This window comes from Melopsittacus undulatus, chromosome 8 (genome assembly GCF_012275295.1).
Source record: "Melopsittacus undulatus isolate bMelUnd1 chromosome 8, bMelUnd1.mat.Z, whole genome shotgun sequence".
Classification (NCBI taxonomy): Eukaryota; Metazoa; Chordata; class Aves; order Psittaciformes; family Psittaculidae; genus Melopsittacus; species Melopsittacus undulatus.
In genome coordinates this window covers 21,072,940-21,098,159 of record NC_047534.1, presented here as the reverse complement: position 1 = coordinate 21,098,159, position 25,220 = coordinate 21,072,940, and the positions used below count along the sequence as shown (strand labels likewise).

At 38.1% G+C, this 25,220-nt stretch overlaps 1 protein-coding gene across 1 annotated transcript in view; it reads left to right on the top strand.

Annotated features, from left to right (window-relative positions):
• SYT9 (synaptotagmin 9) overlaps positions 1-25,220 on the top strand; it is a 71,472-nt gene that overhangs the window by 8,459 nt on the left and 37,793 nt on the right. Inside the window, exon 2 of the mRNA XM_034065730.1 lies at positions 23,113-23,464. Within this exon, the coding sequence (XP_033921621.1) occupies positions 23,113-23,464 (352 nt within the window). The remainder of the gene's footprint in view (positions 1-23,112; positions 23,465-25,220) is intronic.

Here is a 25,220-nt window from a genome sequence, read left to right as displayed (position 1 = left end):
CAGTGAGTGCTATTCTATTCCCTATAGTAGGGCTGATGTAGGATGTGTAGCAGTGGCATTATGGCAATTGCTACCTGCTGAAAAAAGCTTTTAGATCCATTAGCAACCAAATACAAGGGAAAACAGATCTGGTATTGCTTAAGAAAATACGGAAAGCTCTGAACAGAAAATTCTTGTATCAGTACTGTTTGTTTTTTTAAGCTTTTCCAATTTGCTTGGGGTAACATAAGGCACAGGTCTAGACTAATAGCTCCAATTTTGTTTAATTTTATGATTGTCCTCTCTTTGCAGTAGATCATGCTATCAGAAAAAGCTCCTATTTCTGCAGATGTCACTAAGGCAGCCATGGTAACAAAAGTCTAACTTCTCAATTTTTTTTGTTTAAATTAGTTACTAATGATTATTAATGTTTGTTCTAAATTTTCTAGCTGTTACACAAAGAAAGAGGTGAGAGACCTCATGGTGCAGCAGGCATAAGCATGAAGCCTGTCACTTATGCTGCACAGGAGATGGGCATGAGGAGCAGGACAGGCAGCCAAGCATCTGACAAGGGAAATGTCACTCATGTTCCTAAGGGACCAAAAGAGCACCAAGCAGATTTGCTGTCACTCAGAAATTAGTTAACAGAGTTGAAGCCTGGGATTTTGAGGACCTGGCTAGAGAGATGTACTAGTCAGAAAAAGTTGTAGATACGCCTTGTTATACCTTTATATGAAGTTAAATTTCCTTTTTATATTGCACTAGAATTTGCCGGTTTTCTGAATTTCAAAGCCTTTTGAGCTTCTTCTTAGAAAAAAGCAGATCTGTCCAAGTACTTTGTCTCAGAGTTGCATCAGATGCTCAGTGCTTTTTTTGTTTGCTTGGTGGTTTGGGGTTTTGTGAGGATTGGATAGTTTGGTAAGCCTGACTAGGGAAGCATGATTTGACAGTGACAGCAGGGCTGTAGCTAGGCAGGAAAGAAAAAGCTTGGCCATTGTGGCTTCACCTTGTAAGGAAAACCTGTTGCCTTGGCTCTTCCCTGTGCATCACTGTTCCCACCAGCTTCTGTCAACTGCAGAAGGTGTAACATTTTTATATCTGCTCCTGCTGTCAAGTTAATGTCTTGTTCCTACCTACCTTTTTAATTCTCTACCTGTCTTGTGTTGTAGTTACGTTATGAAAAATTGACTAGTCAAGATGATTTCTTTCATACTACTGTATTTCATACTGGTTCTATGAACAGCGATGATAAAATAGCTAAAAGCAGTACCCAAAATAGCACTGCACAGGTACAGGTTTGCCAGAGTGATTTGATAGTAATTATTGTATCCATCCTGTGGTGTGGTGTTACAAGTGAGACCCAGCACTGTGAACAAAACCTGCTCTTTCTTCCTTCATTGTATTTTTCTTCCTTCTTTTCTGTTTTTCTTGGGAGCTGGAAAACAGAACAGACTTTAACATCAAGAGAACCAGAAACATCTTCAGACACCTCAATATTTTTTCCTTCCCATACTGAGGGAAAGCAATTTTTCGCCTTCAGGAACATCTAAATTCAGTCTCAGGATTCACTTCTCATCCTAAAGGCTCTGCGCATGGAGAGAAGAAGGAAGAGATATTTTGTTAAAATGGAACTCTTGGGATTTGACATTTTCAGTGTTTTGGCTGTTTTGCCTCCTTTTTTTCTGTACCCCTTTTCATGAGGAAGATTTCCAGTAGTAGTTGTTGCCATGGTACTAAGCAAGGTGTCATGTTTTACTAAACAAGGTGTCTACTCCAATCTTAAAACTGTATTTATGGTCATATTGTGAAAAATTATCTCTTCTACAAGTCAGGCTTGTTTACACAGAATTAATGCAGTACCACTTCCCTTATTCCAAAGTGGAGGGAGGTTCTTCAGATCATTCCCTGTGTGTCAAGGCAAATGTGAGCTTCAGCAGTGCTGGAAAAGCCTTAGAATTAGCTCTGTCCTTCCACTCCCTTGTTAGCTGTTCAAATGAACAACCGCTTCACGCCCTGCCGAGCAGCTGATTGGCCTTGGAGGGAAGAAGCATCTGAAGCAGTATTAATGTTTCATTCAAAGCCATGAGAGTCAGGGAGGAGAGATGGGGAACTGGAGAATTCAAACCCCCAATTCAGTACTGTTTTTTATTTCACCAGGCTCCTTTCTCTTAAGCAGCATCTCTAATTGTCTCCCGCAGTGGATTTCCTCTCAGGATGGTTCTGATGACTTCGTGAGATTTTTTTTTTTTTGCCAGGGGTATATTTAACCATGTACGCAGAGAGGAGTTCAGCCCTCTCTCTTTCCTTTGCTTGTCCCTCTTCATTCTATGTTCCTTCTCTGCAACCCTGTTAACAGTACCTATTATGAGGTATGCTGTATGCAGTAGCAAAGAAGCTGTGCAGTCCGTCCATCCTCTGCTATTTTCCTTTTTCAAATCATCACTGTTACATCAAGACCTAGTATGTTTGCCATTTAAAAATCCCTTTTTATTTTGTCAGAAAGCAAAACAGATCAGAAATTTGAAAAATTGGTGTCTTAAAATGCTATCTCAAAGATATAGGAGTAAGCTAGATGTGATAGAGCCATCAGTAAAGGAATGCATGACAGCAAGATCAGCCAGCTGCATCTGGTAAATGCACAAGTGCTTGGACTTCAACAGTAAAAAATGTCCAGAACTGTAAAAGAGGAGCAATTCTTACTTTTCCGTAGCAGTCCCAGCAGTTTGAAACATGGTTGTCAGCTATTCCAGTGTATTTATTGCAGTCACAACATCATTGATGTTAAAATAAGCATCACCTCAAAGGGGATATTCACATAAGATCTTGGATTACTTGTAAATAATAGACAGGTGCCAGGGTTATTAAATCTGGAAATGTTGCTAATAGATAAAAGCAGTTGTCTTAGGACAGGAGTAGAAAAAAATGTTAGCTACAGAAGCGTTGCATCACTATCCCTTGATTAACAAGGATGGACCCCTTTTACAATGTTTCTAGCACTACTCTTGCCAGTAAATGACAGCAAATAGATGCTAAATCATTAAGTACTTCTGAAGTAAACATTAATATTGTTGAGTTTAAAAGTCTAAATGTTGCTTTATTTGTTTACTTATTAGTATTTGGAGAAAAGAAGGAACAAAAGCAAGCTTTTCATAAGTATTTCCAGACTCAGCAATTAAATGAATGATGCTAACACATTTCATTCAAGGTAATGGGAGGACTTAGCCCTAGCTAAGAGGAACTAGAGACATACAAAACAGCACAGGAGATGTCTACCTATAAGTCCTGCAAATCAGTTATTACTCTATAGTATGTTATTACAAACTTGTTTGATTCAGGAATGTTGTCTAGAGACAGTATGGTTTACTTGACTGGAAAAGATTGCTAGTTGGGACTGTGAAAACTTAGGCTCTCTTCTTAACTGTGCCAGTCACTCGGGGTGTGATCTTGGAGGAATCTCTCAGCGCTGTTTTTCCCCTGTCATTTCAGTTGCCTTTTCAGCATTGATATGCAGTTAAAATTCCAGCTAATCTCCTGTGCTCAGTGGTGAAAGCAGGGCATGTCTCAAGCATGATGTCAGTAAAGTACTGAACAGAAAACTGTCTAAAAAGCAGGCAAGAGAAAAGAGTGGGTCCAAGGACTGAAGTGGAAAGTAATCTTCCTGAATATGGCATGTTCTGTTTTCAGAGTGAACAGATAGCAAGAGCCTGTACTATGCTGGGACCTCTCAGCACTTTATTGTTATAAATAATAAACAGAATATATTTTCCTCCTGTGTAGTTTAGCAAATAGAAATGTGCCTCTCTTATAAGCAAGGAAGCTGTAATAGACAGAGATTTGATGGAGTGCACATTCAGATGGAAATAAATAAAAGCATAAGAAGGATTTCAAAACTTCTGTTTCTGTGCTGTCAGGCTTAATCTGAATGTTTAGCTATAGAATTTATTCATGATATCTGTTTGCAAGCTTAGATTTATGTTTCAGACCTAAATCCCACCCCACACTCTAGCCTGCTTCTGTCTGTGCAGCAGTACTAAAAGAGTAACTTTTAGTTATCTTTCACGTAGCCCAGCATTTTGCCATTTACTGCCTCTTTTTCAGCATGAGAGTTTCAAGCATTTGCTCTCCTGGCCTGGGTTGGACTGCAGATTCACATCTTGACATGATACCATTTGAGATTGAAAGTAAAAGGACTGTTTACATTATTGCAGCAGAAATGCACAGTACAAAGTATGCTTCTTGAAGGAAGAAGACTTCTAATGGGCCCCATTCTCCAGTTTGACACACACACACGGGATTAAACAATGTATTTTTATTGACTCAATTTACATGTCATTAAGGATGTATATTTGTTTACTAATGTCAGTATACCTCAACAAGCAGGTTTTGCTCATGTTTAGGAAACTTATAAAACTAATCACCCACCCCTTACATGTAAGTCTGCAACAGAAATTGTTTAATAGTGGGGTAGCTCTACTCAGAAACCTGCTAATAGCCTCTCTTGCACAAGTTTGGAAGGTTGGAACATGCAGCTCTTCGAAGTGCATGGTCCTTTTCCCTTCTTCTTCGTTTCCTCCTTCCCTTTTTTAGTTCCTTTTTGACAGTTGGTTTGTTTTTTTCTTCTTGAAGTGAATGTAATCTTACCCTTACAAGTGAAATGTTTCGTGGTCTTAGCATTCACATTTTAGTTGTTAAAAAAGTTAATCCTTTTTCCTACATTCATCTGAGTTTCTATCATTTGGGGGTAAAACTTGATCCAGCTGTCAGTCAGATTTCAAAACTAGCTAAACAAGAGCCACTAAATTTGACCTCATGGCTTCTGTAGCACTACTTTCACTCAAAATTATCTCCAAGAATAAAATTGGCAAAGAAACATCTGTGAGTGTAACTGCTCATACCCCACTGAAACTCAGTGGGAATTTGACATATAAGCCCTTCACATATTTTTTAAAATCCAAGCCCCATAGTTTGTGGTTGCATAAAATAAGCAAGGACTGCTGTTCAAAATACTTAACCTGGTGTTACAGCAATCCATTTTGAATGATCATATATTCCATCTTACTTAAATAATAAATGTATGCTATAACAAGCATTATGGCAGTAATTGGCAAATTCTTCCTTAAAAATATAAGAATGTGGCCAGCTTTCACCTCAGTGCTATGAACTGTCAGCAAAAGTTAGAAATCTGCAGTGTGAAAGGTAATCTTTGCTGACTTAGTGAGGCAAATACAGGTTGTTAAATGTCAGATTAATGGTAGGAACAGTGTTAATTTAAGGGAAATAGGATTGCAGGCACTTCCTGAGAGAAGGATGTGCACAGGCACCTGATTCCAGAGAGAAGTTTTAAAATAATGTTCATGTAACATTAAAATAATGTTCATGTACAGTTTTAGGTAATTTTTTTTCCTAGTATAGTCAAATGATCAGAAGTGTGGGTTTTGGTTCAGTTTGGTTTTTGGCCATGTGGGACCACAAGAAGCAATAGAAATTGGTGGGTGCCTTATCTACCTACGGATGTTGGATGACAAAGAAAAAAGTACCCAATGTTCAAAAAAATTATCCTGAAATCATTCAGCTGAAGTAGCTGAAAAATTAGCAAATCCCATCAGTGCGTTCCAGTTAGCAAGGAAAGTGGGTTGTGGCTGTCTCTGGGGAGCTGAGAAGAAAACCCCCATTACTATTTTTAGTTATACTTTTTTTCTAGGCAAGAATAAAAACTGTAGAGACCAGAAGATGGAAAAACAGTGACTAGAAATTTACCATCAGTTTAGTCTGTTACGTATGTTCTTTTTTCCCTTAGAAGTAGGAGAAATGTTGGAGTTCTTCAAGGAGTTCCCTAGATCTGAGAGCAATCCAGCTGAGCAATGCCTGGGCGAGAAGACATGAAAGCTGTGGCTCAGTGTTTCCAAACTGTTTTCTTAAGTGTCCCACTGCTGTGGTGTTAATGGTTCCTGGGAACAAGGGGCTGCTGCCAACATTTTCTTCTTCACACTGTTTTTGTAATTCTGAGGGGGAAGTCAGGAGAGGAGCTGTTCTCCCCTTGGAACAGGCCTGAGGAAGAGCAGCGGGGAGGCAGCAAGAAGAATGTTGAAAAGTTGATAGTCCCTTCTCTACATCCCATTTGTTTATGTGCACCCACCTGGAAAAGCCAGTCTGCAATGGGGAGGGTATATCAATGATTATAATTGAAGTAGTCTTAAAAACACCCTGAACTGTATACCTTGATTATAATTTCTCTCTCTGGTAAGGTGGTTTTTCCTCTGTTTCTTATTTATTGCTTGAGTGAATCTAATACATTTGAAATTATGTTTCAAAAGAAGTAAGATATTATGCAACTGGTGGTATTTCACTGCAGAATAACCCCCAAAGGGATTTGTAATCTCTTGGCACTAACATCATCTAACAGTGAGCCAAATTGAATAATAAGCTCAGCACTATGAACACAGGTTTGTAATCAACCTCATTCTGTGCCGGCTAGTGTTGCCTAGTAATTAATTATTATTCCATATTTATGCTATCAATGACATGCAGAAGCTGGCCTAAGCATGCTCAAGCCGCTGGCAGCAGCTGCAGCAGTGTATGTACATAAGGATATGTTGGTCTCCCACTGTAAACGTATGCTGTAGACAGTCTCGTAAAAGATTTGTCAGTAAGTCTTCTCTGTAGCTAAACACAAGACAGTATGCTGGGCATCAGTCAAAGATGCACAGTGACATGTAGTTTACTAATTAGTATTAATGTTTACAGGATTTGGAATGTCCTAATTGGCTTTGGCATGGAAAGTGCAGTCTACTAAATTGCTTGTCACCTTTGTTTCATTCTAGGGCTCACTGAGAATCTCATATGCAATTAACTGTAATTGTTATACTGTATTTATTCTAAAGTACACAATAGTTTATTATTTTATTGTTTGGATCTCAAAATTGGGGAGTTAATGGCTTATAAAAATACAATTCAAAATAAGGGAATCTTTGTGGTGAGGGATTTTTTTTCAGAGTAGAAGTCATAGTCCTGTACTTGAAATCTCATTGACTTCAGGGAGAGTAACTTGTGCATAAAGATGTGTCAGGTGACTCTTATTACCAACTTGTGTGGCACAAGGAGAGGAGTTTGATGTGCTGCACACCATTCTGGCTATAGTACTGAATGTCCCTGTTGTGCTGCTACCAGGAGTGGAATTTGATCCATTTGAAGGATACACCAGGTGGGCCTAGAGCACTAACTGCAGGAGGATGCTGTATCCACCTGCTGAACCCTCATGTCTAGCTTCAGCATTGGTTGTGCCGGGAGGAAAACTACTTAAAACATACCCACCTGTGATGTGTCTCACTCAAATGAGTACTACCAGGCTGCAAGTATAGATACAAGGCAAAACTGCAACAAAACTAATCCTTCCCCCTCCTCCAGTGCTGTGTTACGAACATGGACACATCCTATATTATTTAGGAAGACTCCAGCTAAAGATGCTGGGACAAACTGTTATGCTGTCTGTAAGACAGGCAAGTTGTTTTCTGCATATGGAACTGTTCTGTAAATCTTGAAAGGAATGTATTTCCTCCACATATTCTAGGTTACAAGGTGCAAGAAGCACTGAATTGCTCACATGAATATATCTGCCAGCTTGGACTGGCAATGTTTTCTGTTTAAACTGCCAGAGCTCCAGAATGAACATGGACTGCCTAGAAACTTCAATAAGAGAGAGAGCTTTGCCAAGAAGTAGTCCAGCAAAAAAAGTGAAGCCCTTCATACAGATAAAGGAGAGGAATTTGGAAATGTTTCCTTTACAGGAATGGGAAGTTGCATAGTCTTCTGGTGTCATCCAGGGTTTGCATGGTGGAGCATAGGTCTCATTCTCAAGTTCAGACTGACAACACCTGCTCTTTTCATTTCAGTGGGTTGTTCAAGGGCTAGCTAATCATAAGTTTCCTTGCTGTCCTTGTTAAAGCAGAGGATATATGCTCTTTAGTTCCTCATATTAAGAAAATAGCTGTTCTAATTTTTCTTGAGAAAATAATTTTAGAAGATACAGATCTAGCTAAATTAATTAAAGAAAATGTAAATCCAGTAGAATGAGAGTGTAGGATCTACTTGCTGCAAGCACAAAATCTCTCCAAGAGTCTGAATATGGCAAATAATGACAATAGTTTTACGTCTAAAATATTAGAAATATCTTCTATCAGGATGTAGGATGAGAACAGACTATTTGATTCAAATTTGCTTTACCTGCTGCAAGTGGAAAGGTAAGCCTAAATATGGACTGATTTCCAGCACCCTCAAACTATTAACTATTTTAGAGCTTATTTTTAATCCAGTTAACTATTTTGCTATTCTCCATTCAATCAGTTATCAAACATTTTATATAATATGTAAAATGGTGTTTTGATAATAAAAATTATAAGAGGAATACTGCAGAGTTTGCATTAGAAGAAAGCATAACAAGATTGGGATATGCATGGGGGATTTTAACTACCCTGATATTTGCTGTGATTCTGTGATGCAGAATTCCAAGTTTAAAGAGGCCATTACTTTGGTAGTAATTACATATATATGTATATACTACAAGAAGATGGGATTGCATTACATGGGATATGAAAGACTACTACAGATCTTTACTGTAGGAATCATTTAGCATTGTACATGAATACCATTGCTTGGATTATCTGCTTGGATCTTCCAGCATAGTGACATTTACCAAAGCCTGTATTTTTTTTTATTACAGATGTTGACTGTAGTTGCTTTTTGTGACATTTTAGGCTTTCTGGTATCTACTCTAAAAAAAATATTTTTATTTACAACCAAAGAATTTATGCTTGGCAGCCCCTATGTGCTGCAGAGCACAGTGACATGGCTCTCAGTTATCTGTACCACTTTGTTTCTGCACAGGTCTGTTCATTGTGGGTTGGTACTTTGTGTGTTGGCATTATGCCTGCTGCCTCACAGAGAGCAGGTGCAGTGGGAGAGATGACAGCTTTCTCAGAACTCAGTTATTTAATTAATTCATTTATAATAGATTATTTGAAAAAGCCATACCATCTGTTTAGTGGTCAAAATCTTACTTGTGTGCTAAGCAATGCTTATTAAACTCTCTGCATCCCTTCTATTTAGTCACATGTTTCACTAGAAGCAACTGGAAACTTGCTAGACTCAATATTAGAAGTGAGAAAATCTAGGTTCCATTTTCAGCTGATTTACCTAATTTCACCTTGTATCTGTGCTGCATCTTGGTTTCTGTTGCCTGCTTATATAAAGACATTTAAATAAGATTGACATTTATAGGAGGGAAAAAGCTACTTAGTGATAAACAGTTTAATCATTGTCATAATTTAACAGCTTTGTTCTAAAAGCTACTTGGTAATGTGTGTTGAAAAACACTACAAACAATTCTTTAAATGTCCATTAGGGTTTCTAAACACATTGCTTGCACTGTTTACATGCCATTAGAATTTGTCAGACCCAGATTTACTCCCAGTAGTTTTAACTATGTATGTCCAGACAATTGGAGAGCACACAGAAAAATTGTAATGCTTTCTAACAGCTTTCAAGAATAAACCTCAATTAAAAAAAAAAAAAAGATAATTCACTCATTCTATCAACAAGGGCAATATTACTAATGAGTTAAGGACTGAAGGCTGTGATTTATGTCTCAGATGTATAGCAGAGGTCTCTAAGCTGGTAAGTAAAAACAAAATCTGAAAAAAGATAGCTTGCAAATTTCTCTTAACAATCCTTAAATTACATCTTTCTCAAAAAAATCTGGATTTGCATTGGTTTTCCCATTCATATAATATTTGACATTACTGGAGGAAAATATTTTGAATGGACCTTGTCATCATCCAAGAGGGCAGAAGGCATACTGTTAGTTGATGGACAGTAATGATACATGGTACGTCAAAGGTAGGCTGAAGATTTTGACAAGAAAGGTGTCAGATAGCCCCTTATCTTAGTCACTCCTGAATAGTTTCACTCCTGGCCGTACACTAAGCCTATTCGTAGCTGCTAGGAAAAATCAGGGTCTCATAGGTGCACAGAGGGTTTATTTTTGTAATTCTGAGGTCACTGTGATGAGCCATCAACTGATGATTGTCATAGAACAAAATCATTTAGGTTGGAAAAGACCTTTAACATCATTGAATCCAATACTGCCAAGTACACCACTAGAGCATGTCCCTAAGCGCTGTATCTACATGTCTTTTAAATACTTCCAGCAATGGTGACTCAGTACCTGTATGGCCAAGGAGGGCAGCTTGCATTTGACACTGCTTTCTCACATAACTTGTCACAACTCAGTTACAACAGAGCAGGGTTCCTACAGTAAACTATGGCTCCAGCCTTACAGATCTGAGAGTTGTTATCCCCCTTAATATGCTTTACTCATCAGAACTTACTAATTTTTTTAAACACCAAATCCCTAGAAGCAACATCATTTATCAGCTTTCTATGCAATTATCGCTTTCTATGATTTTAATATATACTTCAGAATCTTAGCTTTCCACCCATGCTGATTTATCTTAGGTTTGAGATATACATATGTGTGTATCAGAGGGAAGAGATGGAGTGAGGGAGAACAGAAAGCAAAGGAGAAACTTTTGAACACAAAACAATGTAAATCAGTGTGGAGCCATCTGCCTAAGTCTAAAGTGTTTGAAAAATGGAGTATCTGAACTGCTCCTGTTCATTATCATCAAGGAAAGTAGGTAATCTTTGGGATGCCTTTAAAATTAGCTGTTAATTTTTTAACTGCTGAACATTTTTAGGTGTATTGAAGTACCTCTTGATGTACGTTGGAGACATTAACAGCTTTCCCTATGAATCAAACAGAATATAAGAAACTCCTGACCTTTAACGTAACTGATTCTTTGAGAATGTCCTTTGACAATGTGGTAGGGCTATGTTTCTCGAAGTATAACTCAAGGAATTTAAGGGCACGTGAGCATACTAATCTTTACCAGTCACTGACAACAGTTTGCATGACAACTGTGAACACTTGCATCTAGATTTTGGGGAGTAGCAATCCCATGGGTACTTCACTGATGCTAAAATGCTCTGTTCTGATTTATTATCTTGATTTTTTTTCTTTTTTAATCTATTTTAGCTCAATAAAATGCTTAGATCAGCAGTTGTAGAGAGTAAAGCCCTGAACTGATTCCTACAGTAATCTATATTACAGCAAGCTCCTGCCAGTTTACTGTTCAGTGAGAAAGCCGCATGTTTGGATGCCTCCTGCATGATATTGGGCAAGAATACTGGCAAACCTCAGAAAGTAACTATTGGATGTGAATATTATTACCATTCTTCTCAGTACTGAAACTTCAGTGCATTCATTTTTGGGACCCAGTGCGCAGGTTGAGTACACTCACTGGAATGACAGGATTAGATTCCACTGCCAAATACTGGTCAGGGTGGGTGCATTTATTTGGGGTGGGTGGGCATCTGTCACTACTACATGGTGTTCAGTATTTGCTTTGTTAATCATAATTATGGTATAATAGCATTCTTCTCCATAAAACTGGTTGAACACAGGAAGAAAAACGCCTCAAGCTGTCCAGTGTCAATTTTGTGTTCACAAAGTACAACATGAAATTGTGTAGTTTATAATAATAGTTCAAAGAGTTGTTGCTACTATTTCCTCTTATAGATTATTTTAAGGAATGTCTTGCATACCTATACAATTACACCCAGGAAAGCAGAAATACAGATATGTTCAATTCTCACTCAAAGCATACATAAGAAAGTTTATATTCTCCTTTATATTTGGATTTTCCAAAATTAGGAGGGCTTTCAAGAGCATCTCAGCTTTAAATTGATCACTTTCTAGGAATGAAAAAGCAGAAGAGCAGTCTGAATGATTATTTTTTATCAAATCTGTTTCTCAGTTCTATTCTTCAGCTGTTGTGTCTTTAAGTGATTTCATTTTAGATTTCTCTTGATTTGCTGCACTTAGTTTTTCTGGTTTCATATGTGTTCTACAGTTTTCTCTTAGTATTTTAGACAGACAGGATTTCTAGAATTACCCACTCATAAATTTGTAAAGCACTTGAACTTGGTTCTTTTGCTCTCTGGAGATGAAGAGGAACGTGAAAGAAGTATGTTCTGTGTATTTATTCTAACAGTAGACTAGATCTGATTGTAAATTACTAATTCATTATTTTTCCTAGTAATAAATATCCCCATCAGTAAGACTTCTGTTAGACCTTAATACATATGGATCAGACCAAAAAGCTTCATTTTATAAAACGGGAACCTTACATTCACAAAGAACAGATGCATAATACATTCACCGTGGCTGATTTTCTGAAGTACTTCTCTCAAAAAGTCAATGTATTACAGTGCATCTGGCTTCTCATATAATAAGGATAAATGCTTTCAAAGCTGTCTTTATTTCCCTTTATGCCACCAGCTACCTTCTAGAAGAAAAATCAGGCTATTTAATGAATTTAAGATGCTAGTGGTTTGTGAGAGTTTACTTTTAAGGAAGAATAATGTGTAACAAGTCCATGACAATCAGTTAATATTATGAAGTCCCAATCAAAGCAGTTTGAAAATATTGTCATCTTTCGAGTCTAGGTATTATGTAGGAATGAGGGTGCATTCATTTATTAAAAAGCAAACATAAAGACCAGCCACGCTTAAAACCAGATATAAACAACTTATTAGATTCATGAAGGTCAAAATAAGTAATAAATTTCCTCTCTATCCAGATCAGTCTATGCAGGCAGTTTCCCTGAATTCCCCTGGGATGTTTCAACACCTGTGGCAACCATTTTATGATCTGCCAGTGTACACAAAGCAGATGAATTTTGGCTCTTCCTTGAATGTACAGCAAGGATTGTAAATATTGAACCACTGTGATGTGCCAAATTCCCATAATATAGGCTTAGAGTAGCTGATTCTGAAAAGGAAGCTAATGAAATAATTGACCTTATTTCTATTCCAGGCAATCTGACTTTAAAGAGAAGCTTGCACTTTTATTCTACATAAATTGCCCAGAAGAGTAATACTGTCTTTTTATGCCTTGCATTTTTATTTCCTTTAAAAAATCCCTAAATTAAGAAAGGTTCAAAAATAGACAATTTTTTTTTAGCTTATTCAAATTTAGAAAGACTAATGGTTTCCACTGGGCTTGTGAAACTTAGAGACAAGTAGCCAACTGGTAGATGAAATTCAGTGCTTCCAGTGAAAAATGGAAATTTGAAAGAAAAATACCTTGTATAGATTTGTTGCAGAACTATATGAGCAACACAACTCCGATTAATCATTATACCCAGTTCTGTGAAAATATTTTTTCATCATATAACATCATAGGCATTGCATTATGGATGTCTCTGTGTATTTATATATATTTATATATACATGTCTTTAGATATGAATGTGAAACTTAAATTTTGCTAAAGATCAAATAGGTCTTTAGGCACTTTAGTGGTCTGTCAACATCTCCTGTGGCCCATTAAAGTCATTTAATTCCACAAATTTCCCTACCAAAAGAAAGGTATTGAATGAAACATTTGGGTAATCTCTTTTTTTCTGTTTTTTTTTTTTTTTTCTTGCCTGTAAGATTGTGGTCCTAAAGGGAATAAAAATTAGAAGGATTTTGTTAAAAATTTACAGAAAATGCTGCTAAATCATTATTATTCTTCTGTATTTTTTATTGTTTTTATTGCTTATTATTCTGTATATTTTACTGTTTTTGTTATTCTGTATTGTCTTGAGCATTTTGGTACAGTATTGCTGTACAGTTTATACCAGGGGTAAATTAAATTCTTCTTTCTTATTTCTTTTAGTGCTCTCAAATGCTTCTTTACTATTTATTGTAACTTACTGGGCTTTCATGGAGAATAACAGAATTTAGAGTTTATTGACATGATTCATTTAAGCTGTTTGCTCTTCTGTAACCTGGGGACTTCCGGCTACTGGCTATACTTTGCAGAAGTAAATGGCAATTTCTCTACATTGCTATTCATAGCATCATGACATACAAGATTAATGTGTGCCCTGCTGGCTTATTCATAAAAATATTCACAGATCTTGAAAGTTTCGTACTTTCAGCTACTGCTGAACCCAGGACAGTATCCACCCCTTATTCCATACCATTCACGTCATGCTCAGATCCCACATTTTCAATATACCATCACTTTTATCTCACATATATACACATCCACATGGAAAGAGAGAGGGAGAGAGAGATCATTCCTTAGAACATGGACCCGATAAAGCCGCTGAGTCCATCCAGTTCATGATGTCGGGCTCCATCTCTTGTAACAGTCTTTCAGAGCAGAAGAAAGAGTGTGATATAATCAGTATGCCAGGCCTCCCCATATTTGTACTTCAGCCATTGTCCTCCATACCAAAGAGGCTTTAACCGCTCGCCTTGCTTAATTGCAGCACGTTTCACACTCGTGAATAACCTGGGCAATAGTGTCTATTGCTAAGTCCACCCCTCGATCATGAGTCCATCTGTATGTTGCATCTCTGCCCTGATGCCCTGAAGTGTCATGGGCCCACCAGGCTCAAAATAATTCACCCTGCCCTTCAGCAGTTTTTGCAACCTGTTGTAGAGGACTCCACACAGCTGCCTTCCATCTCTGATACTTCCAAAGCACTGGAGGGGCCCAGTGGACTAGATACTTGTCCATACTGTCCCACGTAGCCTGCCACTCATGACTGTCCAGCCTCGGGGGATATCCCTTGGTTCTCCTACATCGTCATCTAATCCTAGGAAAGACACAAACACAACTCAGCTTAACTTTCGAGGTCAGACGAACTGGTCATGGGTAAAACACTGTATGTGTGCCAACACGGTGATCCCCATCACAATCAGCAGGCAGGTCTCAAGGGTACCCCGAGGCCATTCAAAACCTTCAGAACTCTCAAATGATGCTGCTGAACTTGTCACTGGGGCTGGTATAGCTGCTGTGCTTGGAGCTGGAGTAGCTGTGCTGTCTGCTGTGGCTGGAATTTGAGTAGCTGCTGTACTTGTCGCTGGGGTTGGCGTAGCTGCTGTGCTTGTAGTTGGAGTAGCTGCATTATCTGTTGTAGTCAGAGTTTGAGTAGCTGCTGTACTTGTCACTAGAGTGTGTGGGAACTTCTCCCTCATAGGCTGACCACCTGAGGAGGGGAAAAAAGATGTGTAATTGTTATACACTTCTATTATATACCTCCCAAAGTATAGAGGTGGTGACCACACTGGGAACACAAGCCAAATCAGTTTCATGATCAATGATTCTATTGTATTACAAGTCATTACCATAAAGTACAATGAATCAAGAACCTTAGCCCAAGGCCTCCAGCCAATAAACACACAGCAAATACAAGTTGTAAGGTACGACATGCTGAAACTGTGAGATCAAGAACAACAACTTTGAGAGCCAATAAATCAGCATTCTGATGTGTGACTATTAATCCAAAACCATACATGCTTATCACAAATACGATTAGACACACTCTGGTCATATCTGTTGTTATCTTATCCCTTTGGGCCCATGTTGGGCACCAAAAAGAACTGGTGTGGTTTAAACTCAGTCAGGCATGCAGTCTCTCTCTCCCTTCCCCCCCCTTTCCTCCCCCAACCCCTGAAGGGATAGGGAGGAGAATCGAAAGAATGTAACTCCCACAGGTTGAGATAAGAACAGTCCAGTCACTAAGGTATAACACAAACCAGTACTGCTACCACCAAGAATAATAAAGATAAGGAAAATAACAAGGAAAGAGAATAAAACTGCTCATCACCAACCAACTGATACCCAGCCCGACCGAGCAGTGATCTAGCCCTTCTGGATAACTTCCCCCAGTTTATATACTGGACAAGATGTGCTGTGGTATGGAATACCCCTTTGGTTGGTTTGGGTCAGATGTCCTGTCTCTGCTTCCTCCCGGCTTCCCCTCCTCCCTGGCAGAGCATGAGACTGGGAAAGTTCTTGGTCAGAGTAAACATTGCTGAGCATCAACTGAAAACATCGGTGTTATCAGTGCTGTTCCCAGGCTGAAAGTCAAAACCACAGCACTGCACCAGCTATTAAGAAGGGAAAAAATGACTGCTACTGCTGAACCCAGGACAATAACACACAATTTGTTCAAGATTTTCTACTACAAAACATGGTTGTTTTTTACTCATTCTTCATCATTCATGTTTCTATTCAAACTTTACATTCTGCCAATGAGGGAACATACACAGTATGTGCCAAAAGTGTCTGGTCACTTCCTATGACTAGATGAGAACTTAAATTCTTCAATACCCGTAAACTACTATTTTCCACCTCCTAAAAAAACTCAGGGTAAACATTTCCAAATTATTAATTAGTAACTCAGTTCACTTTGTGAGTGATCCTACAAGAAAAAGAAAAGCCTTAAGTGTTTCATATTATTTAGTCCAATCTGGTAATTAATCTGATTCTATTTAACACGTCTTAACATAGCAGAAAGAGTAGGTGGGTGGCAGTATACATTGCAGCTCTTGAGTACAGTTGTGGCTACTGTAACTCTTACGAAGCATCACTGCTTGGTTTTTACACTCTGAAGGACCTAACAGGACTGATGGTTGTATGTGTTTGCAGTATAAATGTATGCCTCCAAAATTTCTTTCAGTATATCACCAGATTCCCTTTTAGCTAACAAGATACAAGTATGTCTCAAATGCCAAATGGCTTTTAGATTTCCTATTCATTTCCTTCAGCTACATTCCGCTCCTGCATATGGAGCACCCTAGCTGATTCTGCATAACAGGATGAAATAGAGACATTTAAGCCATCTCCATGACATGTTACACAGAGTACTTGGCAATCTGTAATAATATCTTTAAAAATGGTGTTCTCTCTTCTGTTATTATTTATGCATTTTTCCTGATTATAGTATTTTTCACTGGATATTAGAAGACCAAATGTATACAGTAATTTTGCATATTTTATCAGCTGTGCAAAGTATGTATTCAAAGAGAATATGGAAATAGCCAAAAAGAACCAAGTCTGAGATATGGGAACCTGGATGAATCTTATTACAGTTGTATATACACAGTCCCAACAAATTTTATTTTCTACTATGCTTTGTTTGCTTGTGAAACAGAAGCTTTAGTTTTTACAAAAGGAACAATGTAATTCTTTGTCTATAGATATTACTGCAAGATGTCAGAAAGGCAGAACATATGATTCCTCTCAACTGTGTCTTTAAGAATCCCCACTCATTCATCCGGATTTGTAGATATTTTTTGTTGCTTATAAACTAGCAGAATATTACATGTCAGATAAGTTGTCGAGGAAATTTCATTAATACAGACTAAATATATTAAGAGGAAATAGATGTGCAAATAAGAAATTATTCTTAGAACAGGTTTAATTTACTGTGTTACAGATGTTAGGCTTGATCGTAGTGAGTATGCTTTTGAGTGTTGTGCTCACATACAATTTTGGTTGCAAATAATAATTCATATCTCAATATGAAGTTACCTTACCTGAATTACAAACCAAACATACTGCTTCTATAACTTTTTTTCTTAATAACCAAATTATATATCACAACAATTGCTGCTGGAAAAAATATGCTGAGCAAGCAAATCTCTATTGCTTATGCACTTTCTGTTGTATTTTGTATGGCTATTTAGTAATTCTGATTTCATATTGAAATTGTGCTATGGAATGTATGTACATTTAAACTAATTAATAATTACCTTGGTGAAGACCTAAGATTATATTTCATTGATCTAGTTCATTTTTGAAACTTAATTTTAAACAATATATTACACACATTTGTAACCCAAGCAACACAGAGAAAGAGAAAGCACACACTGATAAACTGAAATTCATAACACTGTTTAGGAATAAAAATATAAGCAAGTCACTCAGAGGATCAGAAGAGTGTCTTAACCAAGACAAAACTTTATGTACAATAAGGCCTATCTATATAGAACCCATAACTTGAAAAAAAGTAACTAAAAGCTGCTAGCAGCTTCAAATTCCAATAAAACCCAGTTACAGATACATTTTTAGATCATGAAAATGTTTTTACTGTATGAAACCCTGACACTGATCTCACTTAGGCCTGTTTTGTTGGTCCACATTCCTAAATTTCAGGGTTGGAGTAAAAGTTGGATTAATATGTGCAATAAACTTAATATAATTGGAGAGTCAGTCCCTTGGTTTTCAGCTGCCTTACTTTAAAGAATTTCCCAGAAAGTTTTTAAACACAGTATTAAAGATAATTAACTGGTTCTGGAATATTTCAGAGAAGAATATATTAGCTGAGTCTCAGGAGTCTCTCAAAGACGCACCTTTCATCCTGAACAAGTGTCAGCTATGTTAATTAAGAAGAAGTTGTGAAGCACAAATGAAACAACCCTGCAATATTAAGCCAAAACTGCTTCAGTAGGTACTTCAGATACTTCCTCCTAAGACTTCTCTGGAAAGTTAGGTTCTTAGACTTCTGTTCTTATAGTTAAGGAGCTGAATTACGGCTAACCCTTGTATTAAAGAACAAACAGCAATTGCATCCATGGAGCCAACCACTTTATTACCCAAATAATTATATTACTGATCAACAGTTCCTTTGATCAAATGTCCTGTCTATTCCTGGTTGATCAGGGATTCCCAGCTGGTTTTTCTTCTTCATATGTTTGTTCATATTTGCATCTTTTGAAGTCAGATTAATCCAAATAGTTTAGCCTTGTGCCTTTTAACTCTGTAACTCCAATTACACATGTGGAGACATGCATTTTTCTGAATTACCTATTGGTCTCTCCTGTTGTTGGCTAATTCAGACACTTGATTTTGTATAATGTTTAACAATCAAAATAGTAACTTAGTAAACAGAAGAAGGAAAAAAAAATCCTTGTTTCATATATGAACAAAGCCACCACTATTATTTCTGTATTTCATATCTTTTTCTACTATATAATGTACAAAGTGCAGTTATATCTTAGTGCTTTATTGATATTTTTGTATTGTGATCTAAGAAAGTGTTACCCGTTTAGCATCTTGCCCCTAACAAAATAACTATTAGTCTATTTGAGGGTGGTCAGACTGTGAAATAGGTTGCTCACAGAGGCTGTGGGGTCTCCGTATTTGGAGAAACTTTGGGCACAGCCCCAGACAGTAGAGTCCGAGGCTACTCTAAGGTGTTGAACTAAATGATAAGCAGGTGTTGAACTGAATGGTAGGCAGGATGTTGAACTAAATGATCTGTAGGGTCCCTTCCCCAGCAATTCTGTTTAATTGGGTAATCTGAAGACAAGAGTATTTAAATGCATATCATACAGTCTCTTAACATAAAGAGTTGAGCCTTACTTTTCTGTATAACAGATCTACTTTAAAATGTAAGTAAAAAATGTAAAAAAAGATCCAGCTATGACTTCATAACCAAACTGAGTCTTTTTGATAAAGCTGTCATAGAACTGATTGTAATAAAATCTGTCACAGAGAAAGGCCATGCTCATCTCTCCAGTCTGTGATAATAGGTGATGATGTGATCCATTGGCAGAAAATTCTGCATTGGTTTTAACCTTGTGATTGCTACCAAAAAAATGAACAAATGTACAAATGTACAAATTATGCTGACAGGCATAGGAGACTAATAAGAAATTGAAAGTCAGTAGAGTAAAAAGGATTTGAACATGAAAACCTGGTCAAAAACTGATTAGTACATTAGAATATCTGTAAGACATGCCATGAGCAAGATATTCAGGGACCCTATGTGTCTGTGGCCTTACTTCAAGCCACAGCTGAGTACCTGCATTGTTATAACTGTATGGAAATAATTACGTCTTCCATGCCCTCTAACAATGAAGTTACAATCTTCATAGACAAAAAATTAGATGAAGCTCACTAGTGTCGAGAGTGTTTGATCTGAGGTCACTCTTGAAGTTCTGTCTTATCTTCTACCTCCTTTATTGGTATATGAAAGCATGTAGCAGAGGATGTGCTTGTAAAAATGAGCTGCATGTATATGCAAGTATATTGATTGGTTCCTTTAACCTATTTTAAAAGTGCATGTTTTTTACAGAAAGTTTGGATTTACTTTCTATGAACACATTACCCATTATCAACACACTGTAATACTGTCCAGTATTCTGACATGGAAGAATTTGGGAGTTCAGGTCACGCTGCAGCCGTGATCAAGAAACAGTATTTGAGAAACTTTAACTTGGACTCATATCTTAAGACAGTTGGCTGGCATTGTGGTTGCACCATGAAAGAGATCAATGCAAGTAGCTGTGGCACAGGGGCTTTCCTTGTGTTCATGAGATTCTTCAGTGCAGAGATTCAAGATCTCTTATCAGTGCAAAGTAGGGACAAAGTAGATACAGTAGTTAGCAACTAACAGAACTGGCCAAATGCTATAAGTGAGCACAGATGATCATCAAAACCGTGGCACACTGAATTTATATGTTGCTTTTTTTTCAGTGCTACTGAAGAAAAAACCCTGTTCCTTCTGAAATAATGCCTTTCCTCACTGGTCCCCAAAGCTCATGCCTGCTTGTAAGCTGCTCAGCTTTGCCTATAGTGCTTGCCTGCACTTTGATTCACAGTTGTAGTTTAGACTTATACTGCTCTGGAAAACACATTGCCCTAATTCTTGTGAAAGCAGAGTGAATTGAGAAGTAGCTGGATTTTTGAGAAACACTTACTGTGCTGCAGAGCTGCAGAGGACAAACAAGTAAAGACTTATCCTGCTTTCATTACAAACCAGAGGAAATCACTGACATCAGATGAGTACTGCTGCCACATGGGAATACAGATAAACAGGCTTAAAAAAACTGAGACATATGGAAAGATGGGAGTAAAAGTTACAGAGAATACAGTATATAACAGTACAAAAGGCTAATGTAAATGCAGCACCAGGGTGCAGCCAAAAATCTCTTCACTTGGGACTGCACTCACCTCAGCTATTCAAGAATCTTAAAATAGTTTGGGTTGGAAGGGACCTTAAATACAGGTCACCTAGTTCCAACCCCTGGCACGGGACATGCCCAGTTGCTGAAGATTGCCAGTGAGATGTGAAATATATGAAAAATACTGTCCAATGAAAGTGCACAGTTTGGAGGGGTGCTCTTTAGCCCCACTGTCTTTCACGGAAGTAAGACAGATACATGATTGTCCCTTTCCACCCACAGAACTGAAAATTTCTAATGAAAATGGTTCCTAAGGAGTCAGAAAAGAGTAAAATCAAGATGATGAAGAGTAATCCCTTCTTATTCTGTGACTTGGCAAGTTACCTGAACTGCTTATTACCCAGCTTCTCTGAAAGTAAACTGTGAGATAGAGTTCTCAGTGTTATGTTATTAAACACAGAGGTATATTATTAAAGCCCTTCAAACTCTCCAAATGAAATATTCTCCATATTGTTCTCATGTATTTTATCTCATTATGTCAGTTCTCTCAATGACTGTGTCCTCTGCTAAAGTTATCCTCAAGGTAGGAGACCCTACTGCTGGTCTACCTTTCAACTGGTTCCTCACCTTCACATATTCTTGGCATTGGGCAGTCTCCAGTTCTTACCTTGCAATCTTCTGGCTGGTTTATGATAGCTCTCAATTTCTCATTCTTTCAATGCTGGATCATTTACTTGAACCAGTTTTATGAAAATGTGACCTTTTTGCAGACCTCTTGACATATTTCTTCCTTCTCCTCCAAGGAATCCAAGACCAATTGCTTCTTTCTGAAGGTCTTATTTCACTGCTGCATCCCAATTCCTCTGCTTTTTAATCAGAGGGGGAGGTTGTGCTCTGCCTCTGCTGCCAGACTTGTTTACCAGTAAATTTTCAGAAAATACCAAGAAGCACCATTCCACTTTCTCTCAGATTGCCTTTTATGCACAGGAGAAATTTCTTTAATTAATTTCAGCTCTGAAACTCTTCACTATAATTCAAAGCAGCTGCTGTTCTGTCCACACTGTTAATGAGCTTTGTCTTCATATGTCTGGGAGAAGGACAGAAAGGGCCATGCTGGCTAAAATTGTTTTAAATTGGTTTTCAGCATGCAAAATAAACCGGGCAGTTCCTGGGTGAAACTGATTGTAGTTTCACTGCCCCCTCTGCAGGCATTTAATCTGGCTGGCTGGTGAGGATGAGACTCACAGCAGGGACAGAAGGTATTGACTTCCCACTTTTTTGAAAAATACTGTTTCCTTCCCCACTCCTCCCTGCCCCGTTTCCCAACTGACTGAGGCAGTTTCATCTGAATTGTCGTTCTTAAGTAATTGTGCTAGTAGGAGCAGTACATTTCAACTTCATGCCATCCTTTGCAGATTTAGGCTAGAGAGATGCAGCCTGACATTCTGAGCCTATACACACTGTGAAGGATTGCTTTGATCAGGTTGTGTTTATAATTTGAGTCAGTAAAATAGAATTCTTACTAATTGTGTTTAAGGCATGATGCATTGTGTAATCCACAGAGAAACTCGTTTCAAAAGCACTTAAAAGGAAAATAAAAGATGAAATAAAAACAGCTCTTCCACTGAATCATTTTCCCAATGTGCAACTTAAAGCAAAACAGAGAAAAAGCCTCTCCCAGTTGTAACTTACTTGTGTTGATATGATTATGGAATAGGATAATGCTAGGAATATGGGGAAAACTACAGAAAACTCATCTCCACATTCCTTTTTAGACCAGAAGTTTGAAACAGAAAAAAAAAAAAAAACAACCCAAAAAGCCTTTGGAGTAAAAAAAAAAAAAAAAAAACCAGAAAAATCTCAACTTCTTAAGAGATACAGGTACCTAACTAAATTATAAATAGCAAGCCATGTACTGATAGTCCAATATAATTCGCAAAAATGAGTGTAAGATGAAAGGAAGGGAATTAAAATAATGAAACAAGATACTTCAGTTGAATACCTAAAAAAATCATGTCATGTGTGCATATTTTCATGTGCTTGAGTATAATTACAGTCTCTGGAAAATAATGTAGTAGATTTGGTAAAGGAGATGAAGGTAACTGCACTACATGAAAATAAAGACAAGACAAAATGTACAGCAGGCACTGCTTTTTCATCAGTAGAAAGCTGAGTGAACAAGTGAACAGCCCTTTTCATGCTTAGAATGGCCTTCATCCCACCCAGCTTTCAGAGAGAAAATGTAAACTAAGTTCTATCAAGATAAGCCTTGAAAATGCTCCAAGGAGTACAAAGATGTGACATGCATGTATTTTTCTTGTTTCCAGATATCTCAATAAGCTTGCTGTCCTTAGTTGTCACAGCCTGTGGCCTTGCTCTCTTTGGTGTCTCTCTCTTCGTATCTTGGAAGCTTTGTTGGATCCCTTGGCGAGAGCGTGGTCTGCCATTTGGGAGCAAAGACAACAAACAAGAATCACTGAACTACACAGATACAGAGACCAATGACCATGACTACAGTGAGGATTATCTGGGACAGCCTACAGCCTATCCGGAATCCTCCATGAAGATCAGCCACACCTCCCCTGATATTCCATTAGATGCTCAGGCAGGAATGAAGGAGAACTGTGTACAGAATGTGCGAATGCATCGTCAGGTCACTGAACCAACCTCTTCTGATAGGTCAGTAACTCCAATTTCTCTCTGATATTAATGAATACAGGTACAGTCAAAAGAGCACAGCTTGATTATCCAGTACACTGAATGTATAATTTTTTTGCCACATTCTTTTTGAAATAAAATTGCAAGTTATTCTTTGAGGTATGCAAACCTCATAGGTTAAAAGGACAGGACCACAATGCTACTCCACTCTTCTATCAACTACTATCTCATTTGTGCCTTTCCCTCAGAAGCTGGACAAAACAGAGCACTGTGTGTCTCTTAAAGCACCAGAACAACCTAGATTTAGCTTGTGAAGCATGTTCATTTGCACTCAGCACTGTTGCTGAATACTCAGTGATATGTCCTCAAAAATTTTACAAGAGCCAAAGGAGAAAAGTAGGGCAAGCTAATGCAGCACTTGGAAGTTAGAAATAGGATTAAAAATCATAGATTTTAGATATAATCATGGCTGTGGAGGGAATAGTGACAACTATTGTGGGGGGAATGTTGTGGAGAGCATAGAGTCAGAGGGGTCTTCAGGGCAGCTGAAGGAGGGCAACTGAAGGAGGGCAACAGGAGGGAAGAGAAAAAAGAGAGGGCAAGTGTGTGTATAGGGGCAGGTGATAAAAGCATTATGTTTCACACAGTAAGAAAAAGGATCAACATGTGAAGATGTATTGAGTCAAAGCAGATGTACTTCAGCTGGAAAGGTACAGCACTAGCCCTAATGCTCTTTACTAGCCTCCTTCCTGGACATCTAGGAAAGCAAATTTAGCCAAGACTTGTGCCTGCAGGCATACCTGAACATGGGAATGATGACAACAGCCAATTCAATAATTGCCAGTTGTCCAAAACACATCACAGAAAGAATTTGAGAAGTCCCCAGAACATTGTTAATGTTACACAGTAAAAGATCGAGGTGCCCTTCCTCCTTATATTAGCATAAGAATAACTTGGGTTTATACTGTTGTAGGAGGTCAAAGCCACAGTTATGGGTACTGAAGCATGCACACTGCCACACACAAGATTGAATTCCAGCTAAGGACTAATAGCCCATAAGTACAGTACAGGGCTAGTGCTGCTGTTTTCAGACTGCTGGGAAATATACATGTAAGACTCATTAGCAACAGAAATTCATATCTGACATAACACCAAGAGCTCTCGTGTGTCTTTGATACAGTGAAAGTATTGTGTCAGATACAGACTTCCTCTGCTACAACAGGGCAGCAATTCTGATATTTAATCAAATGATTAATGCAGAGTATCGCCACAGCATAGTCATCTCACAAGGAGTAGCAGCAATCCCAATCTGTAAAAGAGCTTGCCTTAGCTTCCTCAGTGCATGCACAATGTCTTCACTCCTGTCAATCTCTGCAGACTTTGCTTCTGGCAGCTGTTTCCAGTCTGGCTCTCTCCAGCAGGTTTTTATTGCACTGGCTCTCTGCCCACAAGGGCATGACTTGTCCAAGTCCCACCCATATCCAATATAATTTCCTGATACAGGCTTTGTATTTTACTCCTCTCTTTCATTGCCTGTTACTTTTGATCAGGTCTTCTCCAAAAGACTCTTTCACTGATCAGGAGGGGCCCATCTTCCTTGCACTGCACCCTTTGTTCACCTTTGTCTCTGCTGCTTTCCTTCATAAACTGAGTGGTTGTGGCTTTCCTCTGTGGCCACAGAGACCAGGCACCAGCCCCACCACAATCCTTGCTAAACTGTCTCTCCAGCCTTTCTCCCTTCATTTTATTCCTCCCACTTTGGTGAGGAGCGTAAAAG